Source organism: Castanea sativa, chromosome 10, assembly GCF_040712315.1.
Source record: "Castanea sativa cultivar Marrone di Chiusa Pesio chromosome 10, ASM4071231v1".
NCBI lineage: Eukaryota > Viridiplantae > Streptophyta > Magnoliopsida > Fagales > Fagaceae > Castanea > Castanea sativa.
This window is the reverse complement of record NC_134022.1, coordinates 2,518,385-2,536,489: the sequence shown is the minus strand read 5'-3', so window position 1 is coordinate 2,536,489 and position 18,105 is coordinate 2,518,385. Positions and strand designations below refer to the sequence as shown.

The 18,105-nt window shown below is 33.3% G+C and overlaps 1 protein-coding gene and 1 long non-coding RNA gene across 2 annotated transcripts; one reads left to right on the top strand and one right to left on the bottom strand.

Moving 5' to 3' along the window:
• Nucleotides 1-344: 344 nt before the first annotated feature.
• LOC142614244 (uncharacterized) lies at nt 345-2,485 on the top strand. The gene is made up of 3 exons (XR_012840386.1): nt 345-561; nt 852-949; nt 2,101-2,485. It is a non-coding gene; the product is annotated as an uncharacterized LOC142614244 (long non-coding RNA).
• Nucleotides 2,486-14,422: 11,937 nt separating this feature from the next.
• LOC142613119 (hypothetical protein At1g04090-like) lies at nt 14,423-16,901 on the bottom strand. Its single transcript, XM_075785318.1, has 2 exons — nt 16,715-16,901; nt 14,423-15,960 (listed from the first exon to the last, which is right to left on the bottom strand). The coding sequence occupies exons 1-2, from the start codon at nt 16,899-16,901 to the stop codon at nt 14,423-14,425; spliced, it is 1,725 nt and encodes a 574-aa protein (XP_075641433.1).
• Between the last annotated feature and the right edge of the window lie 1,204 nt (nt 16,902-18,105).

The window sequence follows — 18,105 nt, the reverse complement described above, 5'->3', positions numbered from 1 at the left end:
CATGGGATCATGGCTCCAACGAAAGACTAAAAAAGCTCAAGAAGCCCATTTTTGGGCCCCCAAAATTTCAATAGTCAATATGGGCCCAATCCCTCCCAAGTAAGGTAATAGAGTCCCACATAAATCTAGTTGAGGTTTGTCAAACAGAACAAAGTAGTCTGTCAAACTAAATTAGGAAGGATCATAGGGTAGGAGTAGGAGTAATAATTATTCTCATTAATTAATACTAATAGAGGTGGTGTGGTGTCTTTTCCTCTTCTTTATTGTAGCAGTACTAAACCAATCCTTCCTTCTCATCACTGTCAGTTATTGTGACTGCTTCTTTATTGTGTTTGTCAGTGACAATGACTGAGAATGAGAGAGAGAGAGAGAGAGGATCCCTTTATCAAATAAATAAATATACAAAAACCCTACCCATCAGTTGCACTTGTTTCTCAAGAGAGAGAGAGAAAAAAAGACATTTTGAATACAAAGAGTTTGGCAAGATGAGTGAAAACTTCAACTGCAACCTTGTTGGAATTGTTAGGGAATTCTCTTTTCCTAGAAAGAGTAGAGGAAGCGGTACCTACTTTCTTTCTTCCTTCCCTTCTCTTTTTTACTTGTAACTTTTTAAAAAAAAAAAGGCATGCATGAGCCATATCTAGTGTGCTACTAGTTTTTTTATCGTGTAAGAGAGTATTCACTTTGCATGAGTGTATTTATAATTTAGTAAGTGATTTTGTGGGACATTTATCTCTGTTTCTTTGTTCTCAAAGTTCTGTTCTTGATCATAATCAAGGTTAATTATATGCCTTCTGAAGATAACATATGTATTTTTAATTAAAAGTGTTGTATTTTTATTTTTTCGCTAGAAAGTGTTGTAGCTGATATCTCTAGCCATATTGGATCCATTTTCTGTGTTTGGATTCTGCACCCAACACTTCTCTTTTGCTTTCTTGCCTCCTCTCAGGTAACAATTTTCTATCTTCACATACATATGTTTTTGAAATTTCAATTCTGTATAATCTTAGGGTTTGCCAATCACCCTCTAATGCAATTTGCGGTTTTTGTTCAATGGCTTCTATGACTGAAAATTTATGTTTTGTTCTCTAGGACGCATTGGTTTTTTTTTTCTTTTTTTTCTTTATTTATGCTTTCTGGGTTAGGCATGGGGATGATGTATTTCAATTTATTGTGCTTGAATTGTGAGGGTAAAGTTTTGAAATTTTTGTTATTTGGGGCTATTGGGGAGGTTTCTGTGCAATTTTTGCTTCTGGGTTTTTCTTTTGCTGACCTTTTGGATGCACCTTTGCTGTTTCTGAGGTCCGTTCTTTATTTGGAGTTGAGAGAATGTGATTTTATATATTGTAGAATACATAATAATGTAGGAGAAGATCTATAAAGGGTCCAGAGCATCCAGTAGTACAACATGCAGGCACTACTAGCTATAGTAAAATAGTAAGTACACCATCAAGTGATATGGTTTTGGGGGTATGTGATACTTCTATATCTGTCAGTTTAGTATATGTTTTTGCATTTACTTGTTTATTTTGGTGAATTTGATATACTAATAGTTTATGGAACATAGTAATTAAGCAGAATGTGCTACTTTTAAGAATCTCCACTTGGCAGTTGAGTACAAGGTTTTAATAGCAAAATTTCTTATGTTTTAACTGCCGGGGCTCAAATCCCCCTTTTTCCAACTATCAAATTATAAATATATAAAACTATGTTCTTGTCATGATGTTTAGTTATGTATCAAAAAAAAAAAAAAACTCATTAGAGTTTTTGATTAGTGGCAAGGATTGAGTGAGTTTATCTCATAGTTAGAAGCACTTTTTTTTTTTTTTTGATAAATTAAGAAAAAAAATTTGTTCATGCCATTTATGTAAGTGTTGCAATTTTTAACTTGGACTTGACAGTAATGTTAAAGATAGATGTTTCAATTCTTTGTTTTTTATGTTTTTATCTTTTGGCCAAGTTATGATTTATTGGTGTTTAGTTTGTCTATACTCTTAATTTCAATTTTTTACCTTTGGGCCTTGACTTTTTGATCCGCACAGTTAATAAAATTTAGGTAGCTCCTCACTTAAGTCTTACCCAATTTTTTGCGGTTTACAGGTTGTCCTTGGGTGGATATGCACTTGTTAAAGTGGATGTATGTGCTTTATGAGTAAGGAAAATATTGGAGGGATGGGGTGTCCTCTATGGGGAAGTACATGAAGAAAGGATGCATCATCTTTTTTCCAATGATACTAGCTTTTGTCATGGGCCTGGCCTTCTTGTTGGGAAGTGGCACTTTTCCATAAATCTGTTACTTGAGGATAATTGATGGAGCACAGTGGTTTTTAATTTTTTTTTTTCTTTTAATTAGCCATTTTGAAAACTTGGAACTATTTGAATACTTAAAAATTAAGTTAGTGCTTTAGTTTTTATATGAGAATGGAGTTTAATTTGTAACTGCACAATTGTGTTTATGTTTATATTTTGAATCATGTTATGATGATATTGGTGGTGTTAGGAAGCAACTTGGTTAGATTTGTGAGTTGGTGGAATTCCCTATTAAGGCATCCACAGCTTTTTGAAAATATTGGAGTGAAGCTTCCCAAGAATTTTGCTATATGGGCCTCTTGGTACTGGAAAGACACTCACATCTTTAGTGTTTTTTTTTTTTTAAATACTTATTTCAACGGTTTCAAACTCCTGATATTTATCTCAAAACAACATATATTTCAATAGTTTTTAATAATATTTCAACGTTTAATAATTATTGATAAAAGTGAATCACATTTTTCCTCCAATCTTTTCCGGATCTTGGATGATACTCCAAAACTCCATTAGAATTGGAACCGAGTGTAACTATCTTGCAATCATTTTGTCGTAAAATATCCATTCAAAGTTTGGAACAGTTAAGTGTGTTTTCAAAGTGAAAACAGAAAATCAGTTTCTGTTATTTTAATGTTAAAAAACGTGTTTGGAAATGTGATTATTACTGAGAACTTTTTTTAATAAACTTGTTTGGATAATGACAATTTGATGTATTTTAGATGTTGCATTCTTTTCACAAAACGTGTTCGGAAATATTATTCAAAGAGTACTTTTATAAAATGAATTACCGAAAACTTGTTTGGATTATGACATTTTGAGAAGTGTTTTAGATAGTGATTTCTTCTCATTTTTTTTCTCTTTCTAAAAATTCACTTTCTTTCTTGGACCTCCTCAGTTACCAAATGTATCCATTTAATTTTACTCAACCCGAGGTGGAGTATCTCTAGAAAATGGATCTAGGGATTTGGAAAAAGTTCCTCTGTGGACACGCAAATTGTCGTTTCAATGGGCTTGAATGTCGTACTAAATCATGGGGTTCTATCGCCATATCAGTATATAGGGTTTTGAGGTGCCTCATGGGCCATGAGTGGTTTAAAAGGTGACACTACTTCCTTAATTAATAAAAAAAAAAAATGTTTTTATAAAGGAAAATGAAGGATTTTTTTTTTTTGGTTACCTAAACCAAAAAGTTGTTTCCTACGTCTTAGTGAGGTAGAGTGATATTCTGCAATTGCGTACTGTGGGGTTAAATGTAAGAGTGATAATCATTCTCACACACACAAAATTTAAGAGTGATTTTATTTTTTTGCAAGCACAAGAAATACAGCATTGAAAGTCAAGCAAAATATGGCAAAACTGGGTGGGTAAAAACCATACTGCTTCAAAAAAAAAAAACCGATCTTTGTTCTCAAGCCGCCTTCTAGAGTAATTAAAATGGTCTTTTTATGGGAGCCTAACCTGTTCTTTTTATGGGAGCCTAAGCTATCCAATATAGGCTAGGGGAAAATGCATTGACACCCCATAGGGAAAAAAAAATGATGACGTCCCCATGAGCTTTGGGGTAACGGCACTTAGAGCATCCACAGCAGTGGAGTTAAAAATTTAGCAATTTTACTCCACCAAAAGTTACTTTATCTATTTTACATACACACATGCTGCAGCAGTGGATCTATTTTAGCTTTCAACACAATAAAATAATATATCTACCACAATAAAATAATACATGTCACTACAATAAAAACACCACAATAAAAAAGTAATGTGAACACAAAATAAAAAATTAATTTTTTTTAGCTCTCATGAACAGTGCACATCTATCTATAGATGTGCACTGTAGCAATGAGCTAAAAAAATATAGATTTAGCTCCACTGCTGCATGCTTTTTTTTGGTGTTTTGGTGGAGCTAAAATAGCTATATAGCTATTTAGCTCCACTACTGCAAGTGCTTATACCCCCATGAACCTTCATTTTAGACAATTTAGTACCTAAACTCTGTACATGTGCCAAGTTACAACTTCTGGTAGTCTGTCATCTTACCACACAACTCATGTGACATCACGGATTACAAAAATAATTCCAACCCGTGAGAAAAAAACGACATTGAGTTTTGAGAGAGAGGATCATCGGAGTTGATGTTCATGAGTAGTTTGTAGGTATTTTTAGATCACCGTGAATAATAGTTCCTCATCTCATATTTATGGTGAGTTTTACTCATTAAGTTCATAATGATCTACCATGAAGGTGAGAAGAAAGAGCACAATTTTACTATGCTCTGAAAGTATTTAAGAATTTTTCGATGTTCATGGACTCATGTAACCTTTAATCACAACAATGATTTGCCAATATGATTTTTGAAATAACCAATTAGAAAATTAAAAGTTAGATATTCGTTAGATCAAGGTTCTTAAATTGGTAAATTAAACAACACGAATTAATATGATTTCTTCTTTGCTTCCTTTAACATCTTTCACAAATCCTCGCTCAAACTCCATTTTATCTCTAATTACTTTCCCTCATGACTAATCTTTATAATGACAGAAAAATGTCAAAGCAAATACAAAAGAATTATCTTAGTCAAGGAGCAACTCTTTCATGGGTATGGTGAGGAGAAACCCAATCCGATCACAAAACAACACTAGCTCCTCCCTCCCAAATCCAATCCCAACAGTCCATAACCATCACGATCTCACCCTTTAAATGATAAACCAAAATAGCCAACATCTCCTACTCCCATCCTTTGGAGTCAAAGCCCAATCAAACCTTCACAACTCCTCCATTCTCGCTGTTGGATCCAGAGGCTTAGGCCGTCAATCTCATGGTGTCCTTCTGACTTCTAAGCACTGATATCGGAGGTGGGTCCTAACTCATTTCGTCTACTCTTGGGTCTGATGATCCTCTCTCTCCTAGATTTTTTTTTTTTTTTTCTCTCTCAAAGGTTTGGATTTTTTTTTTTTCTAGCATTGGGTACAGGACGTTACTAAATTGGCTAAATTGAAAATTTATGAGTGTAAGTCCCATTGTCCTAAAGTTCAACGGGGAGTTTTGACATTTTTCCCATACAAGCTACATGGATGCCCCTATGTGGATCTTACATATTGGATGCCCTAGTTTGATGCATTGTAAGCTCAAAAAATTTTCACCTGCCCAATCCATTATAGTCTATCCTTTCTTGATTTGTAGGTTATTTCTTAATCTATAGGCCATGTAGACCAGTTCTTTAGTCACATTCTCATCATTAGGAAGCAATTAAGTTAGATTGTACTTGTACTCAAACTTTAGATTTTGTTATATTTGATAACCCACTGCTTGTGGTGGTTCCTTTGCATGCTTGTAACATACTTAATTTTTGCTAGATATATATATCCTCTTAGAGCATTCCCATCAAGACTACTAAAAAATTTAGCATTTACCATCTCAAAACCTATCTTTATAACATAAAACACACCACTTTACAATATCTCTTACATCAAAACTTCTATTTTTTTAATAATTCATTTAAATATTCTTTCTTTATTATTTTTTATTCATCTTTTTTTTGTTATTTCTCACCCTCTCTCTCTCCCATTGTCTCTCCATCTTTCTCAACCTGGTCTAGAAGCTTCTCCCTCCCTCTGATATTTGCTCTCAAAACCTCCATGGCCTGAGCTTTTCAAGCTCATCAACGATAAACCACAGCCACAGCCACAGCCACAACCGCCACCACCAACCACAACCTCAACCCCCAACCACAAAAAAAAAAAAAAAAAAAACTCATGGCACAAACAAGAAGCTTCTCCCTCTCTCTGATATTTGCTCTCAAAACCTCCATGGCCTGAGTTTTTCAAGCTCATCACCTCTAACCACGGCCACAACCACAACCACCACCACCAACCACAACCTCAACCCCTAACCACCAAAACAAAAACAAAAAAACCCACGACACAAACCATGGCGAAAACCAACCACATAACTGCCACAAAACCCACCACCCCAGCAACCCCGATCCCTGATTCTCACCTCAACCTCGATCTTCAACCCACGGTCCTAACCAACCCCAACCACCGTCGAACCCAGACCCACTTGCAGTCATCGAGACCTATTAGACCCACTAGAGGGAGAATCTGAGAAAGCGAGATGAGAGAGAACGAGAATGAGAGAGTGAGAGTGAGAGTGATAGTGATAGTTTGAAGAGAGAGAGAGAGAGAGAGAGAATTTTTTTTTTTTTTTTAAAAGATAGCAGCTTACTACAGTGTGGTCTCAAAAATGAGAGTGCACTGTAGCAGTATTGTAAATTTTTTAGTATATGCAATCTTTGATGGAGCAGGTTTTTGGTTATAAATGCTAAAAAAAAAAAGCATCTTTTAGCATTTGTCATCCTTAATGGGAATGCTCTTACTACCCTCCAAGTGGTGCTTCCTTTGCATGTTTTTAACATACTTATTTTTTGCTAGTTTATATGTCCTCTTATTCAACAACCCCCCCCCCCCCCCCCACACCCCCAACACACAAAATATATATATATATATATATATATATAATTATAAGAACCACTATATTTAACCCATAACTTTGGACCTCCAAAATTATCATAATATCCCCAGAATGTCCCAAAAAAAAAAGAAAAAACATAAAATGCCCAAAATTACCCAAATTTCCCCCAAACAATAACACTTGATTAGTGCCAAGTAGCTTTTTTTTTTCTATCTTCCTAATAAGCAAATCAGTAAAGACAATTTATCTTCTCATTTCTTTTCATGTATGTTACAATTTGTTTACTATGAAATCACTTTTCCATAATTCACTAGTTCTGTATGTATATATATGCAACAGATGATCCAAAGAGAACAGACCACTTACTATTGATGGAGCTACATATGGTGATTTCTATCTCATAATATATATATATATATATATATATATATATAACCTACTCTCATGTATTGCAAACAGGTCTCCTGTTGCAGAGTATCTAAAGTAAGCAGACAAACTACAAAGATACAACAAGTATCAATTTGGCTTTCAAAAGGCAGGCTTTTGACTACTACTCTGCTACTTAATCATTACATAAAGTAAAAATTGCAAAAATTGAATACCATCATGGCAAAAATTGAAAAAGATACAATGTAATGCAGCTTGCAATGGGTCTGCATGTTTAGATCATTCATTGTTCCATCTTTAGTGGCAACTTCTAACTTGTAGGAATTTTTTATTGTCCCTTCTGTAACTCCAATGGCAACTGAAATATTTGCATTTACATGATATAACATTACAACTATTAGCACTTTAAAAAAAAAGAGATGTTCAAAAGAGCACAACTCTTTGCACAGACACAGATACATAGAAGCCATCAACAGATTATGCTACAAGAATAAGACTCTTTCATATGTCTACCACAGCTGCAAGTCTTAAAAGATCAAACATGCAGGAAACATATATTGCAAATTGAGGTCTGATAAACATTATTAATTTTCTACAATGCGTTGTTATGCCAGACCAAAGAATCAAATGACCAGCTGCAATTAACTTCAAGTCGGTTAACACATGAGAGGAAAAAACAGGGCGTTTTGCAATGCGACACAAAAAGGTAAAAGGATATGCGTATAATTTATTTAAGAAACAGTGCAGTAGATTTCAGTCAAAAGAAGTCACCATCAAAGAGCTTGCCCTACTGAAGTACCAAAAAAGGTGCGCTTTACAGGTTGGTTAATCGTGACTTGCACTACCATATCTAGGTATTGTGCCAATATGTAATAAGTTTTAATGATTGAGATTAAAAGTTAAAAATGATAGTTTTCAATCTCAACCTTCAAATAGAAAAAAGTTAAAAAAAATTAAAATTAAAAAGTGAAGAAGTAAAATATTTTGTAAGAGAAACAAGAGTAAATGCATGTGGTGCAATATCCTAAATATTGCCTGTGATGCCAATTTGTAATTCAGCCACCAGAGAAAAGCAATCAAATAGTCACAAGCCTAGTACCAGTATGGAAGACATTGCCACGTGATTAGATTTGAGGAGGTAAAATTTACAAGCATTCTAGGAAGACATTGATATGTTTTCAACTCTGAACTTTAATGTTGGAACCATCATCATCATTAACTGCACCAATCTTTGTTGAAGAGTCTTTGTCACTCAAAACTTAGCATAGGAATCTATGACAAGGTAGTCAATACTGTACCGGTACTAGCCGTACCGACCGGTATGTTCCGTACCAGTATCAAAATGTCAACGTTTTGTACTGGTTTAAATATTGACTATGTACCTGTTATACCGACCAATTTCGAGCAATACCGGCCGGTACCAAGTGTACTGGCCGGTAAGAAAAAGAGTTTTTTTTTTAATTTTTTAATTTTGTAATTTTTGAATTTTTGTTAATGCAAATAAGTTACTATTTGCATTAACTTATTAGTATTATTTGTTTTCTTAACATGCAAGGGTAACTTTTAAGCTTTCTAATTTCTATATTGTGTTTTTTTTTTTCATTTAATTGATACTAAAGTCTAAAACCATAAATAATTTGTTATGAATTGAGGAAATTTTTTATGGTAAACTTTTATATTTTTTATAACACACACACACACAAACGCGCGCACACACACACACACACACACACACACACACACACATATATATATAATAATAGTAAACTCGAAATGGTACACCATTATTGACCGGTACAGAAATATATCGTTCTACTGGTCAAACCGATACAGCCTCCGATACGAGATTGACTTCTTTGATCTATGCACATGAGCACTAATAAGAAAGAAAGGAATAACTAAATAAGATAATAAAGAGGTTATTATTATTATTATTATTATTAGAAAAATGCTAACAGATGCCCTTAAGGCAATAGTTAACAATTCATTTAAAGAAATTTTTTATGGAAAAATAAAAAATATAATAATATTTTAACAATTTTTTTCATTTTCGACAAAAATGGTGTTAAAACTTTCCTAAAATAAATTATTCTTCTATACCACTTTCTATTTACCACTCTATATTCTACCAATCACTACTTGTCATGTTTTCATTTTACTCTCCTTATAAAATAACAGAAGTTTAAAACGGAAAATAATCATACACATAGTAAGCAGTGATTAGTAGAATATAAAATGGTACATTAGAGCATCTACATTCATTTTTCCTAATTCTATCCTATTTTACCATCCAAAAAGCTACTTTATTAATTATACAATACCATTTTTCATTACACCCAACATCAAAACTTCTATTTTACTATTCTACTCATTAAAATAATATATTTACGCATTAAAATATATACCCAACAAAATTTCCTCTCAGAGAAACTCTGTTCCAAAAATGAAAAACCCAGAAATCCACCTTGCCACCACCACGCCACCGGCCAACAACCACCACCACAACCAAACTCACCACCAACAACAACCACAAGAAACAACCACCAAAAGGGAAAGAAACACAAGCCACCAAAAGGGAAATCACTTCAAACCCACCACGCCGACTCACCGATCTCCACAAGCCACCGATCAGCAACCCCAAGTTACCAATTAGCAAACCCAAGCCACCGATCAGAAACCCAAGCCACCGATTAGAAACCCACGCCGCCGATTTGAAACCCAGGCCGTCAAAAATACGCTATCACCGATTTGAAATCCACGCCGCCGATTTGAAACCCACGCCATCGCCGCCACGCCTTCGTCGAACCTTGCTTCGGCCAACAGTGAGTCAACCCAGGCCGTCGAAAATACGCTATCACCGATTTGAAATCCACGCTGCCAATTTGAAACCCACGCCTTCGTCGGACCTTGCTTCGGCCAATAGCGAGTCAAGGGAGTGAGAGAGGGTAATGAGAAAAGAGAGAGGTGAATTGGCATGACAAGAGAGAGGGGATGACAAAGAACCAAGCAGCTTGGTGTGTGATGGAAGAGCTCAGCAATGGAGAGGCAGAGATCAAGTGTAGCGGAGAGACAGAGATAAAATATCAGAGAGAGGAGATGACAAAGAACCAGACTGATATTTTACAATAAATTATTAATATAACGTTTACCATTGAGCTACAGTGCAATTCTATGTTTAGAATCGCACCGTAGCTCATGGTATTTTTTTTTGCAATTCTTACAAAACCCAACATTCAATGGACCTGTCTTTTGGGCCTCAATGCTATCCTATTCTATAATTTGGCATAGAAAATGAGTTTAGCCCATTCAATGCTGGTGCTCTTACAGAAAATTTGCATTCTATCCTAAAACCAATAGTTAGCATGACCCTTATTATTATTATTATTATTATTATTATAAGCAAATTCTGGGTGAGAATGTACGAGAGAGAAACATTAGAAAAAGCCCAAAAACATATGACTCGCTGAAAATAGAAGGTGACTTTTCGAATAGCTAAAGGGACATTTTCACAAAGGCTGAATGCGTGCCGCAAAGGCTATCCTTAAGAATCACTGCAAAGCTATTAAAATCTCAACCGCCCAACCCAACAGTGCAACTTTTCTCATTTATTCCTTTTCTTTACACACACACACACACACTCACTCTCTCTCTCTCTCTCTCTCTCTCTCTCTCTCTCTCATCAATTAACACAAAAAATTTAGACTTTTTTTCGAATAGATAAAAGATGGTAAGTTTTTATTTGGACTTATTACCGATATTTTTTTTTTTACTTGCTATTAAACAATTTTACATCTCTCTCTCTCTCTCTCTCTCTCTCTCTCATCACTTAACACAAAAAATTTAGACTTTTTTTCGAATAGATAAAAGATGGTAAGTTTTTATTTGGACTTATTACCGATTTTTTTTTTTACTTGCTATTAAACAATTTTACATATTAATAAGTGTAGAATTCTTTGTCAAAATATTTTTCTCTCTTAGTGCTAACGTCCAACCAAACCTTTCTTTTTATAAATTAGGCCCTGTTAGTTGAATTTTAATGTATGTATCCATATTATCGTTGTGATCATAAGACTATGTTTGATTGAGAAAAGGAAAAATGGAACAATAGAAAAGGTTGGGCGGATAAAAAACATTTGTATTATATTTGTTTGGTATATAAGATACAAAATTGAAAGGATGAAAAATATATATAAATTTACTTTGTTTGATTGATAAGAGAAGTGACAGTATGAAAAATATGTATATACATTTACTATCATGCCCCTATGTATATATATCTTTATATCTATAATAATAATAATAATAATAATAATAATAATAGATGAAGCTAAGAAAAAATACAATTAAATTCTAAATTAAAGTATACTTTTGTGCTACATGTTTTATCTAATTTTAAATTTGTGTGTCAAGTGAATTATTAGGTGCAAAAATCAAAGAGTTTAAATTTAATTAGATTCTAAATTGAATTTTAATTGAAGTTTGATTTTTGCACCATGTGCCCTATCTAGTTTTTTAATTTTTGTGACAAGTGAATTATTGGGTGCAAAATTTGAAAAGTCTTGATCCAATTAGATTCTAAATCATGTTTAATTTTGCGCCATGTGTCTTATTTAATTTTTTAATTTTTGAATCGAGTGAATCATTAGGTTCAAAAATTAAAGAGTCTAAATTCAGTTAGATTCTAAATTGAAGTTCAATTTTGTGCCATGTGCCCCATTTAATTTTTTAATTTTTATGGCAAATGAATTATTAGGTGCAAAAACTGAAGAGTCTAAATTCAATTAGATTTCAAATCATATGTGTGTGTGTGTGTTTGTGCGCGCGCGAGTGCGCAAAAACTGAAGAGTCTAGATCCAATTAGATTTCAAATTATATATATATATAGTATATGTACATGTAAATAATTGTGTGTAAATTTTGTGATATATCATTAAAAATATATGAAATGTTGGGGCTACATGATATCATAATATTTTGGTCATCCTATAGACACTTATACAACTTGTCGAGGTAAAATATCTAAAATTTTGTGCCTTTCTAAGATGTGTCCAATTCATTAGTCATTCAATCACAAAAGCGAAGATTACCTGAATTTGAAGGATGCGCTATTGTAGAGTGCATGTCATGCAATTTTGAGTGCTTCTCTTGCCTGGTGAGATTACAACATTCCAATGTCAAATTGAGGGTCCGTTTAGAAACTGTTTATTTAGCTAAAATTAAGAGTGATTAGCTAAATAGTACAATGTGACCCATAAATAATACCAAAAAGCGTAACAAGATCTATGAATAATACAAAAAAGAAGTTAAAAACTAAAATAAACTGAAACTTTCGTTAGCTCCTGAATGGAGTTTGAATTCGTCGTTGTAATTGTTGTTTTATTTTTTATTCGTTTACAATAATATATTTAAAAATAATAATAATAACTGTTTTTTTTTTTTTGAATAGTTAGAAATAAACATTGATGCTTCTATGAATAAACATTTATTCATGAAGTATATTTTATATGTTTAAGTAACTTCTTTTAATTAATTAAGTACGTTTTACTTATATTAATGAAATTTTTTTGAATTAATTTGTTTTCAACCTCTTTATTTTGACCTTTCTTGGCCCTTGAACTAAAATCCTGGATCCATCGTGGTTGCAAACTAAACATTCTTATAGACACATAATAATTACCAAGAGTGTGTGGAAATTGGAAAGGCATAAAATATAGCATTTTTAATAATTTAGAGAGACTAAAAATGATTTTCATGCAAATTTTCAGGACAAAATTAATATTTTAGCCTTAAAAAATAATGAAGTGACATAAATACTCATTTTTATATACTCATTTTAAATAAGTTTTATTTACCACTTATTTGCCCACCTTTTTTTTTTTTGGAGAGAGTGTGAGTGAGAGAACAAATAGAACAGGAGTATAGCTTATTTTTTAGAGAAGAATTATTGCAAATGAATTGACAATGTGTATTGGAGTACAAGTGTGCATGTCATTTGTTAGAGATAAATTTGGGTTTATAATATTTTATGTATTGACCCAAAAGGCCTAATTGTAGTATAAAGCTCATCTATATTTACCTAACACTAAATGTGCTAGTCTCTATATATACCCTAATAGGATTCTCTATAATGTGTTTCATCATATATCAAAATTAGTCGCTAATAAGATGCATGTGATAGTTAAATGAAAAATGCAATATCACCAGTAATTTTTTAAAATTATTAAAAATGAAAATTAAAGTAAAATACATTACTGTTAATTTTTTAGTAAAGATTACAAAAAGAAGTTAAGATCTTATATATTGCCCCATATATATTTAACTAGTGGTGGAGACATGATTTTAGGTGAGGTGGGACAAGATTAAAAGACAAACTTGAAAGTAAAATTAATCTGAGAAATGCTTATCAATAACAAGAACATAATAAATACACCATTATATGTTAAGATGTTCATTCCCCTCCCTCCCCCCCCCCCCCCCCAAACTTCTCAAATATTAGACTTTTATCCCTAAATTTACCAAATATTTACAAAAGAAATATGGTTAGCTTACCAAACTCTTCATATTTCTTGTTTGACTCTATTAAATTAGTTCAATTTTATACTTGTTATAATTCCCCCCTCCCTCCCCCCATTCATAAAATCCTATTTTCTCCTATTTTTTTTCCCTTCTATCTTTTGGTATATTCTAATCCATTAAGGGTTTTTTCGGTGTTACAAAAGATTAATTCATTGGAAAAAAAAACCTTTCATCAAATTTACATACCCATCAATGACCTCATAGCTTTTGCTTTAAATGTTTTATTTATATAAACGTGTCTAGTGCACTAGATGACTAAATTCAATCTTTGCCATTAGAAAAGTTAGATATAATTAACCAAATCTTTGGTTTTTTTTAATTCTTTATTAACAATTTAATACATCATATAATGAAAGCAAAAGAAGGCTAAGGGCCTGTAACGGCTTGCGTATTCATGTGTTTTTCACATGTCCCATTCAAAATTGGTTCTACGATGTCTCGCACTTTACTATATAATTGATTAAGATAAATTATGCAATACTATGTTGACACTTGAATATTCTCTTAAAGGCTTCATCGTATTTATACACAAACGTTTATAAATAAACTCTTGACTTACATCGTTTGCCATTATTTATTTACTGGCCAACTGTTATAAAAAAAAAAAGGGGGGGCTTGCATTTAATTTATTTGCCCTACAGTTGCATAAAAATAAAATGAAAGTCATAACAAATATAGACTATCAAATTTCATCTCCATACCAACTGCTCTTGGTCTTGATCGATGTTGGCCCTTCCTCCTCCAGTACTTTAATTGGTATATGGCGGAAAAAAAGGCTCCTGAAAAGACCCCTAAGAAAAACAGGTATTCTTTTAATAATCTTGTCAATCTCATCCTGAACATAAATAGCAGATCTTGGACCCCATTCTCTGCTGTAGTTGATCCAAGGTGGCTCAACAATTGCTGTGCCCAAATACTCGGCTGACACTAGTGTATAATAAAGTCCAGTATCCAAGTACAAATCAGCCTTTTCACAATCATTCCTTAATCCAATTCCATGACTCCCATCCAAAACAAGTCCAGGCTTTGAATAAAATGCATGTCCATGCTTTGATGCATACACAGCAGGCTTGTTACGATCTTGAAACTCGATATCTGTAGCATCCACCCACATACCCCCACTGTGTTCAGACAAATAGATACTCTGTAGCTCTCCATTGAAATTGTTGACTCTCAAGGTCACATGCTCCCAATCACCAGTATGTTCACCTAGGCGATCGAATTTAATGTTGAAAATTTTAAACTTTATCGTGGCAGGGCCATTAAATGGATAATACATCCATATAACTATGTCAGTGAATGTAGCACCAAACATGGGCTTTACATGCACAAAAGCCTTAGCTATTGCTAAATTTCCTCTCTCAAGCTTGTCTCTGGCGGCTGAGTCAGGTGGCATATCTATCCAATAGGCACCATCATCTGAACCACCTTGAGGAAGGTTTGAGCCGTCGGGCTTAATCGCAACAGGATTTGCCTCGTCCCCTTTCTTATATAACATTCCCCCATTCTCAAAAAACCATTCCGGTGTAGCAGGCAGGTAATATTCATCAGAATGAAAGAACACCCATGGAGCGTAGGCTTCAATTAATGGCTTAAGTTGGTCTAGTGTAGGCATAGCAGATAAATCAGATTTGGTATTCTTCAAGCAAGCTATATCAGACATAACCCCACCAACTTGGGCAACAAATGAACCCAAATGAACCCCCATTGCTTGGGTCCCTCTATTTTTAGGCCTTGTAGTATAAACATTGAAACCTTTAGCACCCCAAATCCACTTGTAATGCTCACATTGCTCGGTGAGCTCAGCTTTAACACACCTAATTTTATCTGGGGATGGCTTCTGAGTTGAGTTTGTGACAACATGGCCTAAGGCTTTGTAACCATCTGGGCATTTTGGCGACCAGATATAACCAATTCCATCTTGATCGATTTCGAATGACAAGCTGTTCCACACACTAATGTAATCCACCGGAGCCTTTATATTTCCATTTAGATCATCGTAGGCTACAACACTTCGTCCACTGAAACGCTTGTTGTTGGGTTGGCTATGGTAACCTAGCACAGCGTATCCTTGTGCTATATCAACTGTTGAGGGTTCAAAGAATGTTGCTCCAAGGTTGTCTGGACCACCCGAACGAGTCCTCCATACTACGTCGAACTCTGTTGCTTCAGAAACTCGTAAATCTCCCAGACTCACAGATGCAGTAGCAAATCCTGTTCCTGTAGTAGCATAGGACGCCAAAACAATTTAATAAAAAAATTACACATGTTGCCCACACTTATCAAAAATTACACATCTTTGACTGTTCCCACAAATTTTTGAGACCCAGACTTAATTACTATTTTTATGTACAATAGATAGCGTTCCAAAAAAAAATAAAAAGTAAAATTTATTGGAGGATTCGCATTTGGAATGACATATGCTATATGTTAGTTTAATTTAGTATAAAAGCCCAAAAATCCCACTGCATCCGGACTTGTAAATGTAGACTATTTCAAAAAAAAATTGCAATTGTGCTACACTGCGATTCTAAATGTAAAATTGCACTGTAGCACAATGGTAAAACTAAATAATAGTTTTTTATTCAATCTGAATTTTTCTCTCTCTCTTTATTTTTGGGTTTTTGTCTTTATTTGGGTTTTGGGATATATTATTTTATTGTGTAGAAATATTATTTTAATGTGTTGTATTGTAAAATAAAAGTTAGGATGCTGTGAGTATTGTAAAATGATATGATATAATTGATAAAGTAACTTTTTGAGATGATAAAATAGAATAGAATAGAATAACGGAATGCAAATGCTCTTACACACTAGGTGTTTACTCGCAAGTATTAACTCAACACATTAAAATCTTGAGTTTAACTCACTTTTTTAATTTTAGTCCAAAATTTTTGAAGTTGGTTAATGGAATCAATATTATAATAATAATGAAAATTAACAATAACCTACTAAAGATCATATTGAGAGGTACCTGATGGCCAAATTGGTAATGAAGAGGGTAGCTGGAAAACAGTTTCAATAGGCAAGGGCGGATTTGTTGTAGGACATGGTGAAATTCTACAAATAACACGAATACAATCTCCTGCTACCAAAATAACAAATAAAGTGATAAGAAAAGAAGCAAATTTTGCTAAATTCATTGGGAATAAAAGGGCCATCTCAACTTCTTTTTTGTTGTTTCAGCAACAAAAAAAAACTTCTTTTTTGTTATTTTGAGCAGCTAGAGGTTTCTGTGTCATGGAAGAAAGAAAGGGTTTTAATAAATAACTCCAAACTTTGCCCCAAGTTCACTATTGCTGCATCCTTTTCTTTTATAGTACCTTTCGGCGGTTTTCGTTTACCTTTTTTAGTACCTTTTATTCATTTATCTATTTTAGTACCTTTTTTCGTATATTCGTATTTTACCCTATTAAAAAGGGTAGTACTACTAGGTCCACTATATTTTTTGAAAAATGATATGTTCATAATATTTTTACAATAAATAATAAGTGGCAAGTTGTTACTGATTGTTATTGTTGGAACAAAAAAATAATCTTAGTGTTAAGTTCAAATTTAAACCAATAATAGCTAACTACCTATGATTTGTTGTAAAAATGTTGTGGACGTAGCACCTCTCTTATTTTTTTATCACTACCACTTAAGGTTTACCCAAAAAAGGAGTCAATTTTATTTTCTTTCTTTAGAAAAATTATCTCATCCTCCTATATTTGATTGTATTCTTAAAAAAGGTTTGAAAAACTATTCTTACTTTTCCTTTTCTTGCTAAATATGCGTCGAAATAGAGTTGATTTGCAAAAATATTTAGAGGAAAACAAGGAAGCCATATTTTAGTGGATGTTGGCGACGGTATCTTTTTAGAATATCTTCCCCTTTTAGAGGATGTTGGCGACGGTATCTTTTTAGAATATCTTCCCCTAAACTGCTTACATATAGACTCAATCTCACATTTCGAACACATCTCAGCATTACAATTAACCACTATTCCCACTGCACCTCCCATGTACCGACAAGGATTAAGAGTGAAATAACCACCATGATGCACATTCATAGTAAAATATTGGGCGTCCATTCTGCATGCTAAAATACACACTTACAAGATCAAACAAAAAAAAAAAAACAGTATAAATTCTACACTGTTACAAAAAAACAATAATAAAAAATAAACAATAATTTCATTCTCCATTTAATTTTTTTGGGATAGGGATGCAAGAAATTTTTTAATGACTGACACTTTCAAATGCTAACAAGCTTACACATTGACGACCCCATGAAGATAAAATAGAAAGGCACCAACAAACAGTCAATGACAAAGCTAATAACAATCAAACAATAGTTATAAAAATAGCAAAAATGTAAAAGCAG

Excerpts from the sequence above, each read along its gene's own strand:
- LOC142613119 (XM_075785318.1), bottom strand. The coding sequence starts at position 16,901 with ATGGCCCTTTTATTCCCAATGAATTTAGCAAAATTTGCTTCTTTTCTT. Across the intron at positions 15,961-16,714 it reads ATTACCAATTTGGCCATCAG|GAACAGGATTTGCTACTGCA; the intron begins GTACCTCTCAAT and ends ATGCTACTACAG.